General features: G+C 46.7%; 1 protein-coding gene across 1 annotated transcript in view; it reads right to left on the bottom strand.

The window, feature by feature from the left end:
- Positions 1-1,438: 1,438 nt before the first annotated feature.
- The window catches only part of LOC144139942 (uncharacterized), a 50,121-nt gene continuing 31,494 nt past the window's right edge, over positions 1,439-20,065 (bottom strand). Inside the window, exons 5-9 of the mRNA XM_077672167.1 lie at positions 13,316-13,428; positions 8,183-8,327; positions 4,531-4,734; positions 3,866-3,994; positions 1,439-1,670 (exon numbers count right to left, since the gene is read on the bottom strand). Of these exons, the coding sequence (XP_077528293.1) occupies positions 1,473-1,670; positions 3,866-3,994; positions 4,531-4,734; positions 8,183-8,327; positions 13,316-13,428 (789 nt within the window). The 3' untranslated portion in view covers positions 1,439-1,472. The remainder of the gene's footprint in view (positions 1,671-3,865; positions 3,995-4,530; positions 4,735-8,182; positions 8,328-13,315; positions 13,429-20,065) is intronic.

Raw genomic sequence — 20,065 nt, 5'->3', positions numbered from 1 at the left:
AATTCCGAGCTGGCTTACCCGAAAACCCTCCTCACCAGCGGCCATATTTATTCCCTAACGAAGCAAGTCACTATTGCAACTAAATTTTTTCTAGTCGCGTGTTCATTCATAATTCCCCGTAAACATTGACCGGTTCCACTGAGTACAAGCGACGCTAGGTGAGGCTACTATTGGTCACTTTCCAAATTGTTTAGTGAGGTAGGACAGTCCGCAGCTATCCAGGCGTTTGTTCACTATAGCGAAAGAGCTTGGAATTGTGCTGGCGTAGACTTTATTTACGTGCATCTGTGGAAGCTTGTAGAGCCACTCACACCTGTCTTCAGTTAAAGGTTAGGCAGCGGCAATTTAGTATCAACCTTTTTATTACCCTCACGACGAAGCGACCCCGGTGGGTAGGAGTCTGCTGAAGCATTTTAATAATTTTGGATGCCGAAAAGAATTTGCACATGTGGGTATGCCGGCGTAAGTGTTACCAAAGTCTAATATAGTCATAGAACCGACTCTTTCTTATTCACCAATGCATGCTGTCTCCTTCTTTATGCGGTGGTAAACGAATGAGTTATGAGGTACACATGTATCACTGTACGGCCGTGTATACCGCAAAACATTCTCAGCGCACCATTTTTAGCGGTATAACGTGTTAAGGTAAAGACACTCTAATACTGGTAATACATCAAAGCCGGCGTCGTTCGTAGCGCTGACCGTGAAGGAAGAAACTGCATGAGCCAAAAAATTCCGTAGCACCACGCTGTGGCACCCACTGAAACTCCCGGGATCGTAAGCAGAAGCTCCAACAGTTTGCATACGGGCAGTGGCAGGAAGTTGTCACCGCAAGCGTCGTGTGTGACTCAAGAAAATGACGAGCGATAAGTAATACCATCGGGCTCCATAAAGCTTTCCCATTCCATGCCAAAAGGCGAAGGTATTTGCTTTCAAGTTCCCGAGAGTGCGGTAGTGCTCAAGGCTACCTACCACAAGAATGCGTGCAGCCTACCTTGTCTATTGCCGATAACAGACAAGAATCTCGCCCCATGAATGGTGAAGTCGTTTGATATTGTTCTCTGGCTCCCTAGAGACCACTTAACTGCCAACTGTTCCAGTGCAATTTCACTCTTCCCCTTATCAATTGACCTTAAGCCAAAAACTATACATTTTCCCTACAAACAACATTGTACAGACAACTGCAACTCCTCATCTCATTATGATGCTCCACATGGAGCTTCATGGGTTACAGAGAAGCAAACAAAAAATTATTTCGCATGGATCAGGCACAGAATCAGAACCAACCATAATAAGAAATTCGCTAGTGACTACTACAAATCTGTGAATAATGACATCAAATTTGTTTCTATATTCAAACTTATAATAACAATGCTAGTAAAATAGAAAACATTGATCAAATCAACTATAAAAGCATTCAAAAAGAAGAAACATATATAACGTCTCTAATGGGCGAAGGCAGCTGAGTGGCTTCACGAGACGGCTTCGCAGGCGGTGGTTGCCTTCGGGGGGTCGAGCACGTACTGGATCAAGCCGCGGACGATCCGAAGCCGAGAGAAGTCACCCTTCGTGCCCGGTGACGGACAGCTGCTGACTCCCGCATCGAAGTTGACGTCGTAAGCCGCCAGCGAGAACGGCTTGAGCGGGTAGGCGCCGGCTGCGTCGCACACCTAACAAGCAAGAGCGCAAGCTTGGGCGAGTTGGTAATACATTGAATTGGCGGGAAGCGCAACTAACAGGGCGACAAGAGACGGAAACAAAAACATAGACCAGACAAAACGCTACTATCAACTGATATTTTATTTTGAAACAAAACAGCTTATATACACTAACATGGTGCCACTCTAACACAAGAATGTATCAGGTAGCCTTTAAGATAGTCTTGAAAACAATACATTGCCACTTGGAAAACTCTGCCATTTTACACCTATTCTCCCCGAATCGATAGATAGAGCAATTCTTTTGGTGACAGTTATATAGAGGGAACGTTATACAGTCGTCACCGAATCTAACAAGTGGCGCAGCTTCTATAATTTCTCCGGTAGTCTGCTCTTGGTGTCGGCGTATTACCGCGCATTCTTAAGACGGCCGCCTGCAGCCGCACTGGAGGCAATGCGAGCCCACATGGCCACTAGCAGCATTTGATAAGTTGTTGCTGTGTTCGCGCAGTCTATTAATAAGACAGCCGCCCCTTTGACAAATGTAACGCTTGTTGCATGAACGGAGGGGCAGCAGCGAATACACCACTTTGTTTACACAAGGCACCAACTTTACTCTGTGCTGCTTATTTCACCTCTTCTCCTGTGAAGGCCTCTACTAGCTTTTCTGCAAAGTCTCGAAAGCTTGTGGGGGCCGAAAAAACACTGTGGCTCCTGAATCCTGCGCAATTGTCGTTGGTCTGTGAGAGAGCCCATGCATGTACGGAATTACGATTATCTTTCCTAATTCTGGATTCTTTTCCCTGGGATTCCAGCGAGCCATGCTTTCCTAGTTCCTCGTTCCTTCCGAAATCAAACACAACACCTCGAGGAAGCGAGTGGCCCGAGGCACCTTTAGTCCACTATTTCGCTTGGGCTGCATAACGAACCACCGGTTTCTTTACCGGGTTCAGGCATTCCCGGTCGAGTGCGGACCCTCGAAAAAGGAATTCACGTCTGGAAAGCTGCCTCTACCCTTGCGAAGGGGCCTCGGACACTTGTCCATGTGGCGGGGCTTCCCGTCCTTCCAGACGCTTTGCCGCATTGCCAGGGGTGCAAGAGTCAGGCAGCATGTCCAGGCAAAGGTGGTTACAAGCTGAGCGTTCACTGTGGCTGTGGAAGGCACCATGTGCATTCGTGTGCCTTGGTGGCACCGGGCGCCTACCGTTAAAATATGTACAAGCGGCTCCCCGGTCTGCCACTCGGCACTTTTTTTGAACTACAACGCTTGGGAAGTGCACCCAGCTTGCACGCGAAATCGCCCCTATGCAAAGATGAGGCTGCAAAAATGCAGGAACGTTCCCTTTTTTCAAAAAAAAAAATTCAAAATGAAATTTCAGTTGATAGTAGCGCGTTGTCTCGTCTATGTTTTTGTTTTGTTCTCTTGTCCTCGTGTTAGTTTGCTCTTCCCACCAATGCACGCTAACAAGCACAGGCAAAGGACGGCGTTTGAAGGGAAACGAATGAAACTATGAAGCAGGTATACATTCCACAGAATCAGAGGTAAGAAAAAGACTGACTCAGGTTTAACACTTCTAAGCGTGGTTATCGGCGCGGGCGTAGTGATGGAACATTTTTCTATCCGACGCTATATTCGCCGGACACCTCGGCCTGGTATCCCAGAATGCCGCTCGCCAACACTACCGGACTACGCACCAGCGCGTTCATTAGCGTGCCGGTACAGCCGTTGCGCTCTATACTGTTGTGCTGGAGTGCTCGACGAGTGTGCGATATCGGCCTCCAACCAAAGCGACGTTTCGGACACCGCAATCGAGTTGCTCTTGTAAGCCATGCGGCGTCACCCGCAATAAGGCCGCAACAGAGACCACTCCGGGTGCAGGGCTTCACAAAGCGCGGCATCGTCTGATTCGTAAATTTCACGACAGTCGGCACACTAGTCGCGGAACCTTCTGTGCATGCCCGAGCCAGAGAACGCGCTGGATATGCTGCGTGGACCGAGCCTGAGAGTAACAGATAGAAATAATCGCTCACTGTAGCACTGGTGTGCGTAAACACGCACATAATTTGCAACAAATTTGCGCGTAAAACGGATTTTAAAATAAAATACTTAGGCAAATGCAATTCCGTATTCCTAAGAACGCTGCAATGAACTCGAACTTTCGATATATGAGGGGGGGGGGGGGGGCAACAGGAAATGAAGTTATCACCTTTTTGCGTATGGAGTCCTCGTTTTCAAAAATGATTGTGAACCCTTCGGTCTTGTCGTAGGTGACAACAGCTTGGTAAGCAGTGTTGTACGTGAGGTGTTGCTTGTAAGATCCAGTAAGTTCACACAACTGCAAAAGATAACATTAGTATTGTAGTTCTGCAGGCTCACCAATTCTTCAAATGAAGATGCGGCGCCGCTGTGACTCTTCCCTGTACTTTTTTTGCGCATCGCTTGCGAGCATATTGCGTTTATCATTGTTCGGCCTGTCATCTCCAAAATCAGTTTTTACGGACATCTTCTATGATGTGCTTCACTGACCTTCCCATCCGCGGCAGAGAATTCTCTTAGCTATCAAGGAATGGTAAAATATTTCAGAACACTTTTCTGTCAACAGCAGCACACTTATGGGTATCAAAGTGGTGAGTCCGCAATCCCTGCATGCAGTGAGCGTCAGTTCCACTACAACAAAATTGGAAGGGTTGAAGTCTACCCACACCCAAGTAATGACTTTACCCACAAGGATCACGTGATTTGTGCACGCTGCTTCCATTGCACCCCGTACGTCACGGCTTGTCAGCGTGACCTTCCTCCTTATGCCGAACTGAACATCTGGAGGACGACCAACTGTTGCGATACGCAACAGCATTATCACGAGAAACATACCTGGGCCGAGGGTGCAGTCTGGTCGTAGGAGCTATCTCCCGAACAATAGTTGAACAGGTCGAACGTCCCGATGATATTGGGATCCGTATCGGGAGAAAGGGGCTTGTAGCGACGTCCCTTGAGCGACACTGAGATGGCCAGTGACGTGGTGCGCTGGGCACCCAGGTTTTTCTTGACGCACTGCAACGGAGCCACGGTGTCAATCTGTAAAGCACCCGCGAAGTTGAAGAACACTCAAACTGAGTCATAACAATGGCATTAAAGATATGTTCACACTTTGCGCTACCTAACCTTGAATTCTAGCGAAATTAGGCAGAATTATACATCAATGTATTAAATTGGCCAGAAACTGCATGGGACCATCACTTTAACATCCGTGTTGCAACGAGGGCGGCTTTGTTATAGACGTGGTGCATATAGGTGAACGTAGTTACTATAGGTAAGTCGGACGTGACCGGTTCTCACAGTATTCAGACATCAGTCCTACTCAAATTAGGAGTCTTAATATACGTCACACGAGACACCCTAAATTAGAAAAGACGGCCCGGACGATACCAAACCGGTTAACAAGCATGCGTGATCGTGCAGTGGTGATTCTCCACTCTGAGGATATAAGGGTGCACGCTCGATTCCGATTTCGGAGGATTATTGCGTTGCTTTTATTGGAAATTATTGGAATTGTTCTTGACGGATAGTTTAGGTTACGTTAGGCTAGATGATATATACGGCTGATCCCGAAGGCTGGTACTGGTAAGGTCAGTAAAGACAAATATTTTTTCGGTGCTTCTTTCTAGGGAGACGTTTGTAATGTCTCGCACGGTCAAGGCATTTTGAAGTTTTAAGAACAGAAAAGCACGATCCAGCAGTATTCGCGTGCCCCTCCCTCGCGAACTGGAGGCCCCCCTGACTCGCACGCTTCGTTCACACTTTACAGACTCGTCAAACTTTGTTTCTCGCACGCCGCTCGCACATAATGCAAACCCTGCTTTGTGTTCTGACCGCCTTCCTTTACACGTTTGCTCACTTTGGCAGCGGAATTGCCCTCCCGTCGTTCGTTTCGGTGTACATAGGTTCACCGTCGGTGAGGGCGGCGTTTCTTTGGCATCGTTGCGATGTCACGCTCTTCAACCACATGCTAAACAATGCAGTCTGCGGCAGCCGAGCTTGTCAGCGTTCATCGTAATTCGGGTCCGCGGCAGCATAGTGCATGGCGCCCGGATTTCTCATATCATTGGAGTCAGTAATCTTTAACGTAGTTTAGTGAACTTCATGACGCAGAAGATAATGCAAGCGCAGCTCGCGGACTTTTTCCTGGTCACTAAAGTGCGGGGGTCGTCGCGCCATGTTTCGTATTTTCCGTGTTTTAAACAACAAATGGGGAATACACCGGTGATCGCGATCCCTGAACGGTCTCAGTGACGTGCGAAGTTTTCAGATAAGGTTCAGATGGGCATATTTTATATTTCGAATAATCGACACATCCAACTATTTCGCGATCCCCTTGGATTTCGATATATCCCCGTTCGACCTAGTATGAAACGCTACGGTAGTTACAGTTGCGCTGAGAATAATTTCTGCTCCAATATTTCCGACCGGCAGCGCTAGACGGGCCACACTCAATGCTATTGTAATTTTTTTGCGCTAACGTAAAGCGTAACCTATAAGGCAAGAAAATAAACTTGTCATTCTAAGTGTTCCCCACTTAAATTTTTATAGAATACTGTCCGGCAGAAACGTCATAACCGTACTGTAATAACGCGCTTTAGACTGCATTCATGATTTAAAAAGAATCAATGCAAACACCAATAATTCTTGGAGGCTCCCAATGCTGCCTCCCCGTTGATTTTTAAAATTTGGGCCATGGGGGGGGGGGGGATTCAACGGACTTTTCAGGCAACAAAATTGTGCGCCATTCCACCCTGTCAACCTGCTTGGTAATGGAATATGTAAACGACACCCACAATGATTACTCATGCGACGTCACTTGAATTCATATAAGTGGCTCTACAACGAGTAAAACCGGAGACAAAAAAATGCACTTAACCACAACCTTTATTAAATTAAGGAGGTATTCAGTAGCGTAGAAATTTGGCCTTGTTGGTACATAACTTTCAGACATGTAGCGTAGAAGACGAGAGACACAGACAAGTAGACGCACACGGCGCTAACTTCCAACGCCTTATATTGCAAAATATTGCATATTGCATATTATATACTGCAAAACGAATAGAAGTACCAGTTGCATTTTCAGCCCCTGAGAAGTTGGATAGGACCCGCCGCGGTGGCTCAGTGGCTAAGGCGTTACGCTGCTGAGCACGAGGTCGCGGGTTCGATTCCCGGCCGTGGCGGCCGCTTTTCTGATGGAGGCGAAAAGCAAAAACGCCTGCGTGTACGAGATTTCGGCGCACGATAAAGATCCCCAAGTGGTCAAAATTAATCCGGAGCCCTCCACTACGGCGCGCCTCATCGCCTGCGTTGCGTCGGCGCGTTAAACCCCACAATCATATCAGAGAAGTTGGATAGGCTTTGTAAGATAAATAAGGGTGATCGGCAGATAGATATCTAATAATTGTAAAAAGAAACACCAAACTCCGTTCGTTAATGTATAGATAGTGTTGTCTACCAGATTGTGGTAAACAGTATGTTGGTCAAACCGGTCGTTGTCTAAATGATGGCCTTCGTGAGCACAATCTGCAATGTAAACAACAAAAATGAACAAGATGGACTACTAGTTATGCACTGTAACGCATGTACAGATTGCAGACCATTCCTTGATAAATGTTTTATTATTGGTAAGAGTAAGGACAAGTGTACACGTGAAATCATTGAGGCGGAAAAGATAACCAGGTTAGGCAGCTCTTGTGTAAGTTCGACTTCTATCAAATTACAGAAAAAGAGATTGCCTACTTGCGTTCGCGCTGATGTACGCATGTGTGTGACGTCACGGGATTCTTGCCTATATATATGTGTGATATCGCTTTCAATAAAGGTGGAAGTTAGCGCAGTGTGTGTCTACTTGTCTGTGTCTCTCGTCTTCTGCGCTACATGTTTGAAAGTTAAGAAATATTAGTTGCTAAGGATAAATAATTGCATGATCCACGGATGGTGGTTGGTTGAGTTGTATTTGTGAAGCACATGAGTGGAAACTCTTTAGTATAAAATTATAGGAAGCTCAATCCGGGTGTTAGACAATCTGATTTCTCCCCCGTGTCTGCCGCCGCCGACGGAGACGACGAGATCGGCGGCAGCGACGGAAATGTGAGGTACCCACATTCGTGTGAGCTTCCCTTAATTTTGACTAACTTCTAGCGCATGCGCAAAGCGCACGCATAGCCGCTACACGTGCCGTGTGTGGACCGCACAGCGGCGCGAGAGGTAGCGCGACGCTACCAAATGGCATTTAGCGAGAACGCAGGAGTAAACACGCAGATGTGCTCGGTTAGCGCACCGTCTGTCTCCCCCGTCTCCGCGTGCGCTCCCAGCTCAATCGGTAAGACAGCGAGCTCCCGCTCCGTTTCTCTATTCGTTCCAAATTTGATTCCTGGCGGTGCCAGTAACTTCCATTGTTCGGGGAAGTGTTACGTGGACACGAACCTTCGCGACAGACCCTCTTCGTTTCAAAAAGCTTCGTTTCAAAAAGAGTAAAACTCACGAATGCGTGTCCGTACTTCATAACCGCCAAGTACTTTAGCGGGACTTGGTACATCATCGGCGGGATTATTCTGCACGTGTTGAACGCGTTGTCCTGGTAAGAGATGTGAGCGAGGACGACAAGCGCTGTCGGCGTGAAGATAGTCCTGCGGCAGATGCAGGCAGCCACGCTTGCAGACAAGTGCGCGAGAAAAACCAACATTAAAAGACCAGAGCCAGGCTCCACTTCATGGTATATCTCATAAGAAGGGACAAGGGCAACTAATCCCTACGCCCAGGTAGGGAGCATTGAATAAGAAGTTTCACGTTTATTGTTGCTTATATGATACGTGAGGTATCATTGTATCTCGGTCTTTAGCAATTCTCTGGAAAGTGCTGTTGGCCCTGATGGTTGTTCCTAACACAACCTTGCACATCGATTTTTAATGAGTGGGGCAATGCTCGGGACGTCGCAAGGATCAACCTATACCTCTGTAACACGGACACTTTCAATACCGATTGAGTCGATCGTGGTAGAACTCAGTCTGGATCAGGCCATGCTACATGACCCGGTTCAATCACTATGGACCTCGACTGAGCTCGACTCAGTCCTAATTTCCGAAGTGCAATCGGAAAGACCCGTTGATGATCTCGTTCCGCAGAATTGCTACAGACCTTTTTTTTCTTCAGTTCTGGGAGCTTCCATTTTATGAGTGGGCTGTGCTAGCGGCACTATAATTGCCACAGTCGACAGGAAGATGTCACCGTGCATGCGCAACACAGCCCAGAACATGCTTTGATCTTATAAAGATTGACGGATGAAAAAGTTTATAAAAAGGCACAACTTCAAGTAACACGGCAAGTTGTACCAAATCAATTGACTCAACTAAACGTGTGAGGAAATTTATGTAAATCATTATATCTACTTTTAAAAATTGGGTTTGCACACTCTCAACCGCACGGGTCAATCGCCACGGAAAACAAAAATAGCCTCTCGCACGCGTACGGATGTCTGTATCGAGTACAGCATCCACTACTAGTTGATGTTGCAGTATCTTCCCTGTTGGAAAATTATGAAAAAAAACATGGACCCACACAAGCTTTCGTCGCAAAAGAAGGGCTCACTCACCAAAGCACAAAGCGTTGCACCCTTTCCTGCTAACTACGCTACAACGAATGGCCCTGGCACATCTGCGAATTCAGCTAATACCGGCTACGGCGTCGCAGGGTTACCCGACGCTTGTTACAAAATACATTTGTGGTGTCATCTGGATGACCTACGGTAGTTTAATAACCTAATCGGTACTGAAACATGCCATTCAGCAGCAGGCGCACGGCTGGGGTGCACGATATTAATTCTGGTTCACTTCAGCTTGGATGAAATGCCCGTGTGACAGTGGTTTTCAGGTTTAACATAGCATCAAGCCTAAACATACGACGTTCGGCCTAGCCTCACACTTTGAGGTTTGGCGCCGTAAACCGGCAAACATTCCCAAAAAAAAAAACTATTGTATTCGTTATGCGCAAACATTTTAATTTAAATATGTTTATTTCCACTCCAAGGAGCAGTGGGCTCGAAAATAAAGCTCTAGTGAGGTTCACAAAGTTCCCGAGCCCAATAGAGTACGGCAGCATGCATTTGCAATAATTCAATCACAATCCTCCTTCTGTCGCTAAAAGATTAAAGTATAGGACACCGCATTATAACAAAGCAAAGTAGTAAATAATTCACACAATTTTAAAGAAAAAGAACCGATCAGTACAACAAATAACACTGTGAAATTGTACCATCTTATAACTAAAAAAGCATAAAAATAGGCACAACAGAGAAAAGCGTTGGTCCGGTTGTCATCGTAAAAACTCGAAACTAAGCGTTTGGCCCAAGCTTAAGAGAATACCAGACAGCTACTTTTGTTATACACATATACACACATACACATTTTGTTATACACAATAGTCGCACTAATGCTTTGGATATGCCTTCCTATGACTGCTAGCACAGATCCCGGTTCTTCAGACGCTGCCGCTCGTGGTACATAACAGGAAAGGCGCCAGGCAATCCCTTAGCCTAAATTCCAGTGACTTTGAGCACAAGCACTTATAAATATGAAGGCTGGGGCAGCACGTTTATTCGTGTGTGTGTGCTGTGAAACCGACCAAATGGTTACTCGCCCACACTGTGGCTATAGCAACAGTAATGAACTAGACGTATTTAGGAGGAGGAATGTATGCTTCATGCAAGTGATATTCCGTGACTGTCTCAAAAAGCCGCCTGTCTTAGTTTTCACCAGAAGCGGGACCAAAACCCCATCCACCGTTCCTATAAACGTGAGTAAGGAGCATATAAGCACTCCCTTTGCAACGATTCATCTATGATGACGGTTCCGCATGGCCTAGCGTGATGTGTGTGGTCGCGTAAAATATGTTTATAGGGTAACCACTCTTGTTGATGAGGATGATAAATTGTGTTTAATACCGCAAGGCCAACAAGGGCAAAGAGCGCCAGAAAAGTCATTTAATGGTTGATGAAGCCATAAATTCTAAAGCGTGTGAGTAAAAGTAAAAGTGACGCAATACGAACTACAGTTGAGACGGCTGGTGTATAATGCCAGGATCATTACACCTGATATCGCAAAAGCTGCAGAAATTTTACGTCAGCCTAAAACTTCAGACCACGTTGACTAGAAAAGATTGGTTCGTTGGCTAAAAAGTATCATGGGTGCAGTGCAATGTGTCATCTGCATAATTAAGGGAAATGGTTGTGTCCTGTTGTGTCAAGTGGCTTGCATGTGACGAGTATATGGACTACAGATAGGCCCTTTTCACACTTGCTACACATGGGTATAAAAGATCCAGTGAGCAGGTGGGAGTGCGTTACATGTGTGTGGGTTATCCTCAGTCCAGCCATGGTGACTTCAGTGTATCTTTTGTGTGAGGAAGTTGTGCAGCACCAAAATGGTGTTTTATTATGTGTAGTCTGTTGTCTGCTTGTTGACTCCAGTGTAATTGACATGTGTTACGAAGCTGTCGTCTGATGTGTGTCCTTAGGCCGGTGTAAGGTACTGCTGTAATGCCAACTGTAGTCATGAGAGCAGCAGCACCAGCCATTTGATCTCCGGCCTCATTGCCAGGGATTCCAGACTGCCCTGGTGCCCACCATATAGTTATTTCAAGGTTTCAGGCATATGCCGACATTAGAACTTTCAAAAGAACATTTATCACATAGTTCTGAGATGACCATCCTGATGACAGTGCCTGCACAACGCTTAGGGAATCTGTGTACACGATAGCCTTTGGAAGTTTCTGTTTAATGATGTGATTTGAATTAAGTAAGATGCGATACGCTTCTGCCGTGTACAAAGTGGTATGAAAATTTATTGTTTTACTAATGCTAAAATTTTGTCCCTCCGGCACACAAGCGACCGTAGAAACCGGTTTCGAGGCAACGCTGAAGAATTCTGCGCACCTGTACTTTTCCTGCAGAAACAGGACGTGCTGCGGAATCGAACTCCTGGGTACCCTAATTTTTCTACTTGCGTTAATGACAGGTCGCATGATGTAGGACGTAGGTGCCATGGTGGAAAGAAATTAGGGATGGGTGTCTTGTGTGTTTCTGAAAGGGCGACATTAATTTTAGAAGCCTCCTCCCTCGCTCTGAGAGAGAAAGGTAAGGAAATAGATGGCCCGAATAAAATAGTTGCAGGTTGATGTATCGTTATTGATAGGATTAAAACGTTAACCACTGTTGCAGATAGATATTTGATAATATATCTGTGACAGAACTTGCACCTATATCAGGGTGAACTACAAAAATTTCATGCCAGGTTCAGGTTACCAATGCGCTTGATATGTTTCCTGTTTACTGGTGACGCTCGAAAATATTAAGAAGAAAATCTGTAACCACCATTTGGCCCTATATGCTTCCGAAATAAGATATGACACAGAGTTTGTAAACTAGATGCAGTTTAGACGAGCACACTTGGACTTTGAATATGATCTCGCAATATCAAACACAGAGAAGTAGCATGCAAATCAACTGAGGTTCCTAGTTATTGTTGGCGAATCGAAGGGCGCGCAGATAGACCGGAGAAGACGTGAGAACAGAGTGCCTTGAGAAACAGAAAACTGCAGTGAGACTGGTTATCTAACAGATCAAGACACAACCGCGTAGGCGACAGACAAATTCACATTCTCATCACGCAAGATAACCGACCTTTGCCTGAGGCAAGCAATAGCAAATAACTTCGTCCCTTGAGCAGTGGTCGACATCGCCGTAAGAGACTAGACACTGCCAACAATGACGTGCACACCGTCAAGAGAATATTTTTGTGTCGTCGTGAGCTCCCAGTTGCGTTCTCACTATTTCATCACAGATCTTTCATAGGTTTGTTTTAAGCGTCATAAATTCTTTTCCTAAGTCAAACGCCCACATTTCAGCGCCGGCAGACACACAAAGCCAATGTCGTCGAGCAGCACAGAGTTACTTTAGGTAATTTTGTCATCGGAGTGCATTCAACTGAGTTAGTGAATATAAAGGGAGACATTTTTGGCCGCAGAAAGTCCGTGGTTTGCGTGTCTGGTTACTGAGCACTTAGGCGGGCGCGGATTCTATGTATGGGGGCGACGGTTGTGTTTTTTTCCCAGGGGAAGAGCGAAAAACACTGGTCTTCTCATTTTTGTAGCGCACCTTGCCATTATCTTGCTCGTATGGACATTTCTTGGTGAATTTTGGTTAAATGCGCTGGCGAATGCCAATGGCGTGATTTTTTTCTGTGGGCAGATATCAGGCAACGTACATACACGCCATTTGGTGATGCGAATCTGACTCCTGTACCCTCTTGAGAAAATCGGAAATACAACCCCCGGCTGTTGGCTAGCGCTGCAGGGTGCGAAAGCGTTGAGGTAGGAGTGAACTAGCCAAATATCTAAACATTTATGAAAAGGCGAACATTAGCCTGTTATTGTACACAGCGTATTAAACACGGCTGTAGCAAAATGTTTCCTCAAATGTGTGTTACATTTACCGCGAGAAATCACGTTTCAATACCTCTTTACACCAAGGGAAAGTTTTTGTCGTCTTCAACTAGTATTACAGGATCCCATTGACGGCCTTTAATTTAGGCAGACGAATGTTGGATGCTGTCAGCGTGCTTACTTAACAAAGTACGACACGTTGGCGCAGGCCGACACGTCGCCGAGTTTAATGAAGAGGCCCAGAGCCGTCAGGGCTTCGCCTCCTGTTGCCTTCCGTACAGCACTGGTCACCGCCTGCAAGAAGGGAGCGCCCCAGAATATTAACATTGAGTGGCATTCCACTCTGTGAACGTGATTAAACAGCGGAGCTGGTTGTCGGTAATTTGTTTGCCATAGAACGCGTGGTCAAATCGCACCGTCGAACAGGAAAGCGCTCAGCAGAACTGTGATTTGGCTGCGCTGCTGAGCAAACAATCTTGGGAGGCCAGCTTACCAAGACCAAGCCTAAAACGATGGCTTCAAATCGGCTACACTTTTAAAAACCAAGGGATTTCTCAGAAGACAATTAGGTAGGGCAACATACGTTATCGTATATCAAAATAGGAAAGGCCAGAGACGAACAGGTTGTCGAAGTAAAAGGGTTTGCCTAATTGAAGTGGGAGGAAGCAAAAAAGGGAGGGTGCCTGTAACAGCCATGTTGAAAATTCATTGATCAGCAGGTGTATTTTTCAAGCAACTAGAGCTTGTGACCCCCTCATCTTTTAGCTGTAAATGCGCTGAATGCAACCGTCTAAAATTCTATGTCCGAACTACACTGCCTTTGCAACGTCTCCTCAATCTTTACAGTTGACGGTTAACGTATCTCTCCATTGCGTCTGTTGTGAACAAGGCACCCGTTCAAGAGCAGAAGTGGTGTTTAGGTCAGCAAAGTCTTCTCGGCCGAACTCGTTAGTCTGCACTGTGAGTCATAATTCCATTCAAGGCAATATATAAGATTAATAGCAGCAAGACTGAGCCTGGCTTTCTCCTGACAAACAAGCAAGCTCAAGGAAATGACAGGGAGAATCAGACTAACAGGGCAAGGGGTATCATCATGCCGGTAAAATGAAAATGTAATACGTATATTTTTTGAAGGCCCCATAAAGCGTCTTCCTCACAATGTTCCACAATCACAAATCGAAGTAGCCTAGTGTGAAAATGCGGCGAACTACGAAGCCTAACACATAATTTGATTTCAAAAAGTGCTTTGAAAGCGTGGTTGCGGCGGTGGCGTAGAGGTAGAGCATCCACCTCGCGGGCAGAACAACCGTGGTTCGAATCCCGGTGCCAGACAATTCCAACCAGATTTTTTTTTTAAATCGGCGTATTGATGGAATTGCTGAATGGGGCTTGGGGTGTGGCCTGACTCCGTCGACCTTTGCCGTTAACGCACTCCCTCACCAGAGCAGGATTTGCAACCCTGGTGTAGTAACGGCCACAACCTCCCATGAATACGCCAATTAACCCACGGCCCTCAGTCTCCAGTGGCTGCGAAGCAACTGACAACGGCGGCGGTCAGACCTGTGACGCAGAAGAGGGTGCTAAAGATCCTTGGACCAGGACAGGCCGCCGTTGAAATGTGAACCTGGCAACGTTTAACACGACAACTTTATCCAGTGAAGCGAGTCTCCAGGTATTGTTCGAGGAATGAAAGGGCATTAAATGGGATGTCGTAGGGCCTAGTGAGGTTAGGAGGACAGGTGAAGCTTTACGCTGCTGAAAAATGGACACGTCCTTTGTTACCGTGGTCTAGTGGACAAAAGACAACTGGGAGTGGGACTTCTAGAGAATAAAAGCATAGCTGGCAACATTGAAGAACTCTACAGCATTAGCGAAAGGGTATCAGGTCTTGTAATTAGGCTCAATAAGAGGTAAAAACTCAAGGTGGTGCAGGGCTACGCACCCACATCCAGTCATGACAACCAGGTAGTGGAAAGCCTCTATGAGGATATTGAAGGAAGACGTTACCTTGTTAAGTAACTCTGGGGAGGAATTGCAAATCATGCTTACCGCACTGGAAAAACAGAGTAGAACCGTGGGCCTGAAAATTAATATGCAGAAAACTAAAGTCATGATCAATAACCTCGGGACCGCACAGCAGATTGAGATAATTGGCGAGGCCGTGCAAGTAGTAAGCGAATATATCTACTTAGGCCAAGTTGTGACCCCGGATCCCAACCATGAGGCAGAGATAATTCTAAGGATAAGAATGAGATGGAGTGCATTCGGCAGGCATTCTCAGATAATGAATGGCAGCCTACCATTGTCCCCTAAGAAGAAAGTGTATGACAGCTGCATCTTACCGGTACTCACCTACGGGGCAGAAACTTGGGGGCTCACTAAGAGGGACCAACTTATATTGAGGACGACTGAGCGCGCAATGGAACGGAAGATCATAGGTGTAACATTAAGGGACAAGAAGAGAGCGGAGTGGGTGAGGGAACAAACGCGTGTTAAGGACATATCAGTAGAAATTAAGAAGAAATGGATGTGGACAGGGCATGTAATGCGAAGGCAAGATAACTGTTGGTCATTAAGGCTAAACGAGTGGATCCCTAGAGAAGGCAAGCGCTGCAGGGTGCGGCAGAAAGTTATGTGGGCAGATGAGATTAAGAATTTTGCGGGGATAAATTGGTCGCAGTTAGCACAGGACCGGGGTAATTGGAGAATAATGGGAGAGACCTTTGCCCTGCAGTGGGCGTAGACAGGCTGGTGATGATGATGATGATGATACTCGCGGCGCAACATGCAACGAATGAATAACGTTTTGCATTGCGTAATGTTCCTGGGCAGCTGCTCTTTCACTCACATTGCATGCTCGGCCAAGACATTCCCTTATTTGCCCACTAGGCCACTTTTATTTGTGAAAAGGGAGCGTTGTGGAGTAGACACCAAACAAGGACTAAGATTGTACTGGAGCCGTCATAGGCAAGTGGAACAAAGATATGTGGTATCAGGAAATATTTGTTTTACTGGCTTTCTGACCGCCATTACTGGTTTACAAGGATACTTTTTTCTATAGGGAGTGCTCCTTTAAACGCAGACGAAGGCAGCCACGCCGTTTCTGGAAGAAGAAATTTCTATAAATTTACGAGACCTTGACGGCATGTGTACACTGTTCAAAGATGAAACACAGTTCTCAAAGTTACTCCAAAATGTCTAGATGTCTTTCCTGGCGTGCCACCATACCAGGCACGCTTTTCGTAACACATGGCATGGTGAAAAAAAGTGCTAAAATCTCCTATCAGCATTACGTCAAACCACACACAAGAAACAAAGGTTGGTCGAAAAAAAATGACTACGGAATCCCGCGAAGTGTGGCTCACTGATGTGTCGGAGTAATGTTTGAACCACACCGGATGTTTTCCCAATGTGTCTCTCCAATGCAAAAATGGGTGCTCAGTTGCCCAAAAATGCTATGACCGCTGAGTTTGAATTGTCCAAAGCCCAGCCACCGCATCAGCGCAGTACGGGTGAACATTTGTTCCAGGAACAAGCAGAGCAAGGCTGAGATACGGGGATTCTTAAAACCAAAAGTCGAAACGAATATAAAATATGCAGCTTCTTTTACAGCAAGCAGGCCGTGGTGCCATGATGCAATGCTTAAATTCAGTGGCAGTGTTCGTCGAATCTGCAAATGTAACCACCAAGAAATGAACACCAAGAATACCAAGGCGGCGAATCCAGGCTTATGGTGGGCAGTTCCAAAAGCATCTTAAAGGGGTCCTAAAATACCTGCCGCCGATGCGTGGATGTACATGTAACCAAATAAAGCAATGTATTAGCAATCTCCTCCCGCAAAAATTTTGTTGAAGCGATGAGTATTAGCTGAGAAATCGTAAATCAAAAACCGCGTGTTATCGTCGCGCCGCGTTTCCTCCTCCTTTCAGCTTACTCTCCGCTGTTGACGGCGAGCGAGCCTTCCCTCCCATGATGCTGCGCTCCTCGGCGGTGACGTACTTCCGCTATTGCGCTGCTCACACAGCCGTCTGCTACGGGCAAGCTTTGTTGACACCATGAATCCCGCTCTCCGCTCGAGGCTGGAAAAGCGAACGAAAAATCTGGCCGCATGTGTGCGGCGGCCTGGCCTTGCGCTTTCGCGGTGTACGTTGCTGCAGAACTTTGCTATCGGCGGCACGCGACTCTTTATCGGCGGCGAACTCGCAGCCGCACGGGGAGGATCCTGCGCTCGCTCCCTTGGATGCACAGCGCACTGTTTATCCAAAAAGCGCCGTATCACATGTGGCCCCGCTGGTGCCGGGTCTTATTTTGTGGTGGTGGTAATTCCTGGCGGCGGCATGTGAAAAAGACATTTTAAACCGATACAGAACCCGTGCACAAAACGCCAGTTCAGCTTGGGGCGACGCGTGGTGGAGAGCGGCAACGTTGGCAAAACATGCTCCTCCGCGGCTCTGAGCTTTCTAGCGCTGGAGCGAGCACCATTTCTTTGACAATATCAAACATCGGTTGCCCTGGAAACAAGGCACAAACCGCTCTAGAAGTCAGTTACGGTTACGTGATCCCGGTTCTGCTTGAGGCCCCACCTCGCGGCATATGGGCACTGCAGGCATACTATTTACTCCCATTTGGAAGTGCGAGATGCGTTTGGCATTACAGGAGGCGATGGTGTGTGTGTTGTGGACGCCTTTGTTTCGCAATGAAATGCGACGTTGTGATTCTGCGGGTGGATAGTGCTTCCCATGGTCTGGATTATCTTTCTCAAGCGGCGTACGACTCAACCCCGCATGGCGTATGTGCAGTGTGCGTGGCTAAAAGCCATCTCGGCTTGTGCGCCAGAGTTAAGTGACTAGCTGTTCGTCCCCGCAAACCGCGCGCGAGGTGAGTGCCGAATTTACGAGGGGCAGGAGGAGGCAACCCACCGTCTGTCAATCGCGGTTCTGACTTGCAACGCATGTTGTGACGTTGTGTTCGTTCGAAACGCATCTCTGGATTGTTTGGAAGTTGAATGAAATGTATGCGTCAAACCCGGGCACTCGGCTCAGGGCGTTCTCTGCAATTGCAAGAAAGAAGTGCCACGGGGCTTCAACGCTTTCTTTATGGAACGTACTCAAGTAAGAGAATATTCATGTCGTGTTATGGCCCTGTTGCATTCAATACAAACGGTTAAGCGTTTGTTCACACTTGTTTCGTTTGTCGTAAAATGTCCAAGCACTCCGGCACTCCGCTGGCAGATCAGCCGGCGAGCCGACGCTGAGCAGACGACTCATCTCTTTGCCGGAAGTGCGTGAAAAAGCCGCCCAATAGCAGGATGTCTAGCTCATGACGAACATCTGGGAATCGATGATGTAGACATGTGAAGATGGCGGCGTCCAAAAACACGAAGGAAAGGGTGAGAAAAAAGCGACAAACTTTGCAACAAAAGTGTGAGCTTTCCGCTGCGCGTAAAAGAGTAATACTTGGCACAGATGATGTTGACGACCCAATCTAACGATTGCGCTAGTTCATTTAGTGTGCTCAAAACGCCTTTCAGGGCCCCTTTAACGGCTTTTCTGTCCGCGCAGAGCATTGTCTTCATTTGTGTAGAAGAGTGAAGCTGCCGAGTTCGAGGTACGAAGTAAGCCGTCTTGACTCTCAGTATTGTCCAGTAAAGAAATCAGCCGATCTAACCGCAGTGTCCTCCGAAATAGGTACGTGTGTGGGGGCTTATCAAGGAGGGCTCTTGCAAACCAAGCCTTTCCCAAAGGGATAATATAACAAACGATATAATACACGAAGATTGGAGCATGGGGATGCCCGGCTTAGCATCTGGCAAGAAAAATAGGCCCTTATCAGGACGATACGAAGAATACCACCTCGCCTGCCTGCAGCATCTCGTATTAGGATTGAATAGTAGGGTGTGAAATTGCGTACACAACTGCGCAGCGAAATTTTATTGCTACGAAAACAGTACTCTTATTATGCCGGCTTCGTCCGTTACACCCGAGAGTGCAGGGTAGTGGAGCGGTTCCACAGGAAAAAATGGAGAGAAATCCATATGCGAAGCATGTGAGGAATTGTTTAACATATTTCCATGCAGGGTTCCTCCGCGCGGAAACTTTAAATAGGAGCATAAGAGAAAGTCCATTGTGAGTGATTTGGTTGATTAAGATTCCGGATTTCTGGCTGTATGGCCTTGCCGCAGAAATCTTCTGCGATTTGCTGTGTCCTCCTACGCTCCCTTTTTAATGTTCATTGCGGGAATACAAGCTTTCCTCGTCCTTTTCCAAAGTGGTACTCAGGGCAAAGTTGCTGCTCCGTTTGGTATGTCTAATGCTTCTTGGGATGACATTGCACTAGCAGGTGTGGATGGCAGAGAATATTGTGCATTCTGTGACACTGCTTTGTCACCAGGCGCCTCGGCTGCATAACGCGCGTTCATTACGCAGCACAGAATGCCGTCATGCAGTGGGGATACAGGCCCATTTTCTGACGGCATTTAGATGCGAGTTACTCTTATGTGAGATTGTCTCACTTTTTTGGAGGCTCTTGCTCTAGCCGACTAAAGCTCTCACTGCAACGTATTCTAACGTAAAATCATGTTGGAACTTTTTCTTGACCTTTGCCTTTTGGTGCAAACATTTCCGCCTCATTTGCCTCTTTGTGCAGACTTCCTGCGAACCAAGTAAACTCTGTCCTTTCGTGTTTTGATCAAATCCCTTTAAAGATGGCTGTGAGGAGAGGGTTCCTCGAGAATTTGTATACATTTTTTGGTCTCTTCTAGTTTACAAACAGCGCCCTACGTTCCAACTGATTAGTTTATTTTTGACTGGATGGATGACGGCCATGCTTACGCGCATATGGACAGTCACAGCTTGGCCAACATCTAGTCACCTGTGTCGAGCACTCAGTAATCAAAATCGCAACAATGCTCGATTTTTGTTGACAATGACTT

This window comes from Haemaphysalis longicornis, unplaced genomic scaffold (genome assembly GCF_048455015.1).
Source record: "Haemaphysalis longicornis isolate Haplotype H1 unplaced genomic scaffold, Haemaphysalis longicornis Haplotype H1 scaffold_5, whole genome shotgun sequence".
Taxonomy (NCBI): domain Eukaryota; kingdom Metazoa; phylum Arthropoda; class Arachnida; order Ixodida; family Ixodidae; genus Haemaphysalis; species Haemaphysalis longicornis.
Note: the sequence above shows the minus strand (reverse complement) of the source record. Positions and strands in the feature narration are given on the sequence as shown.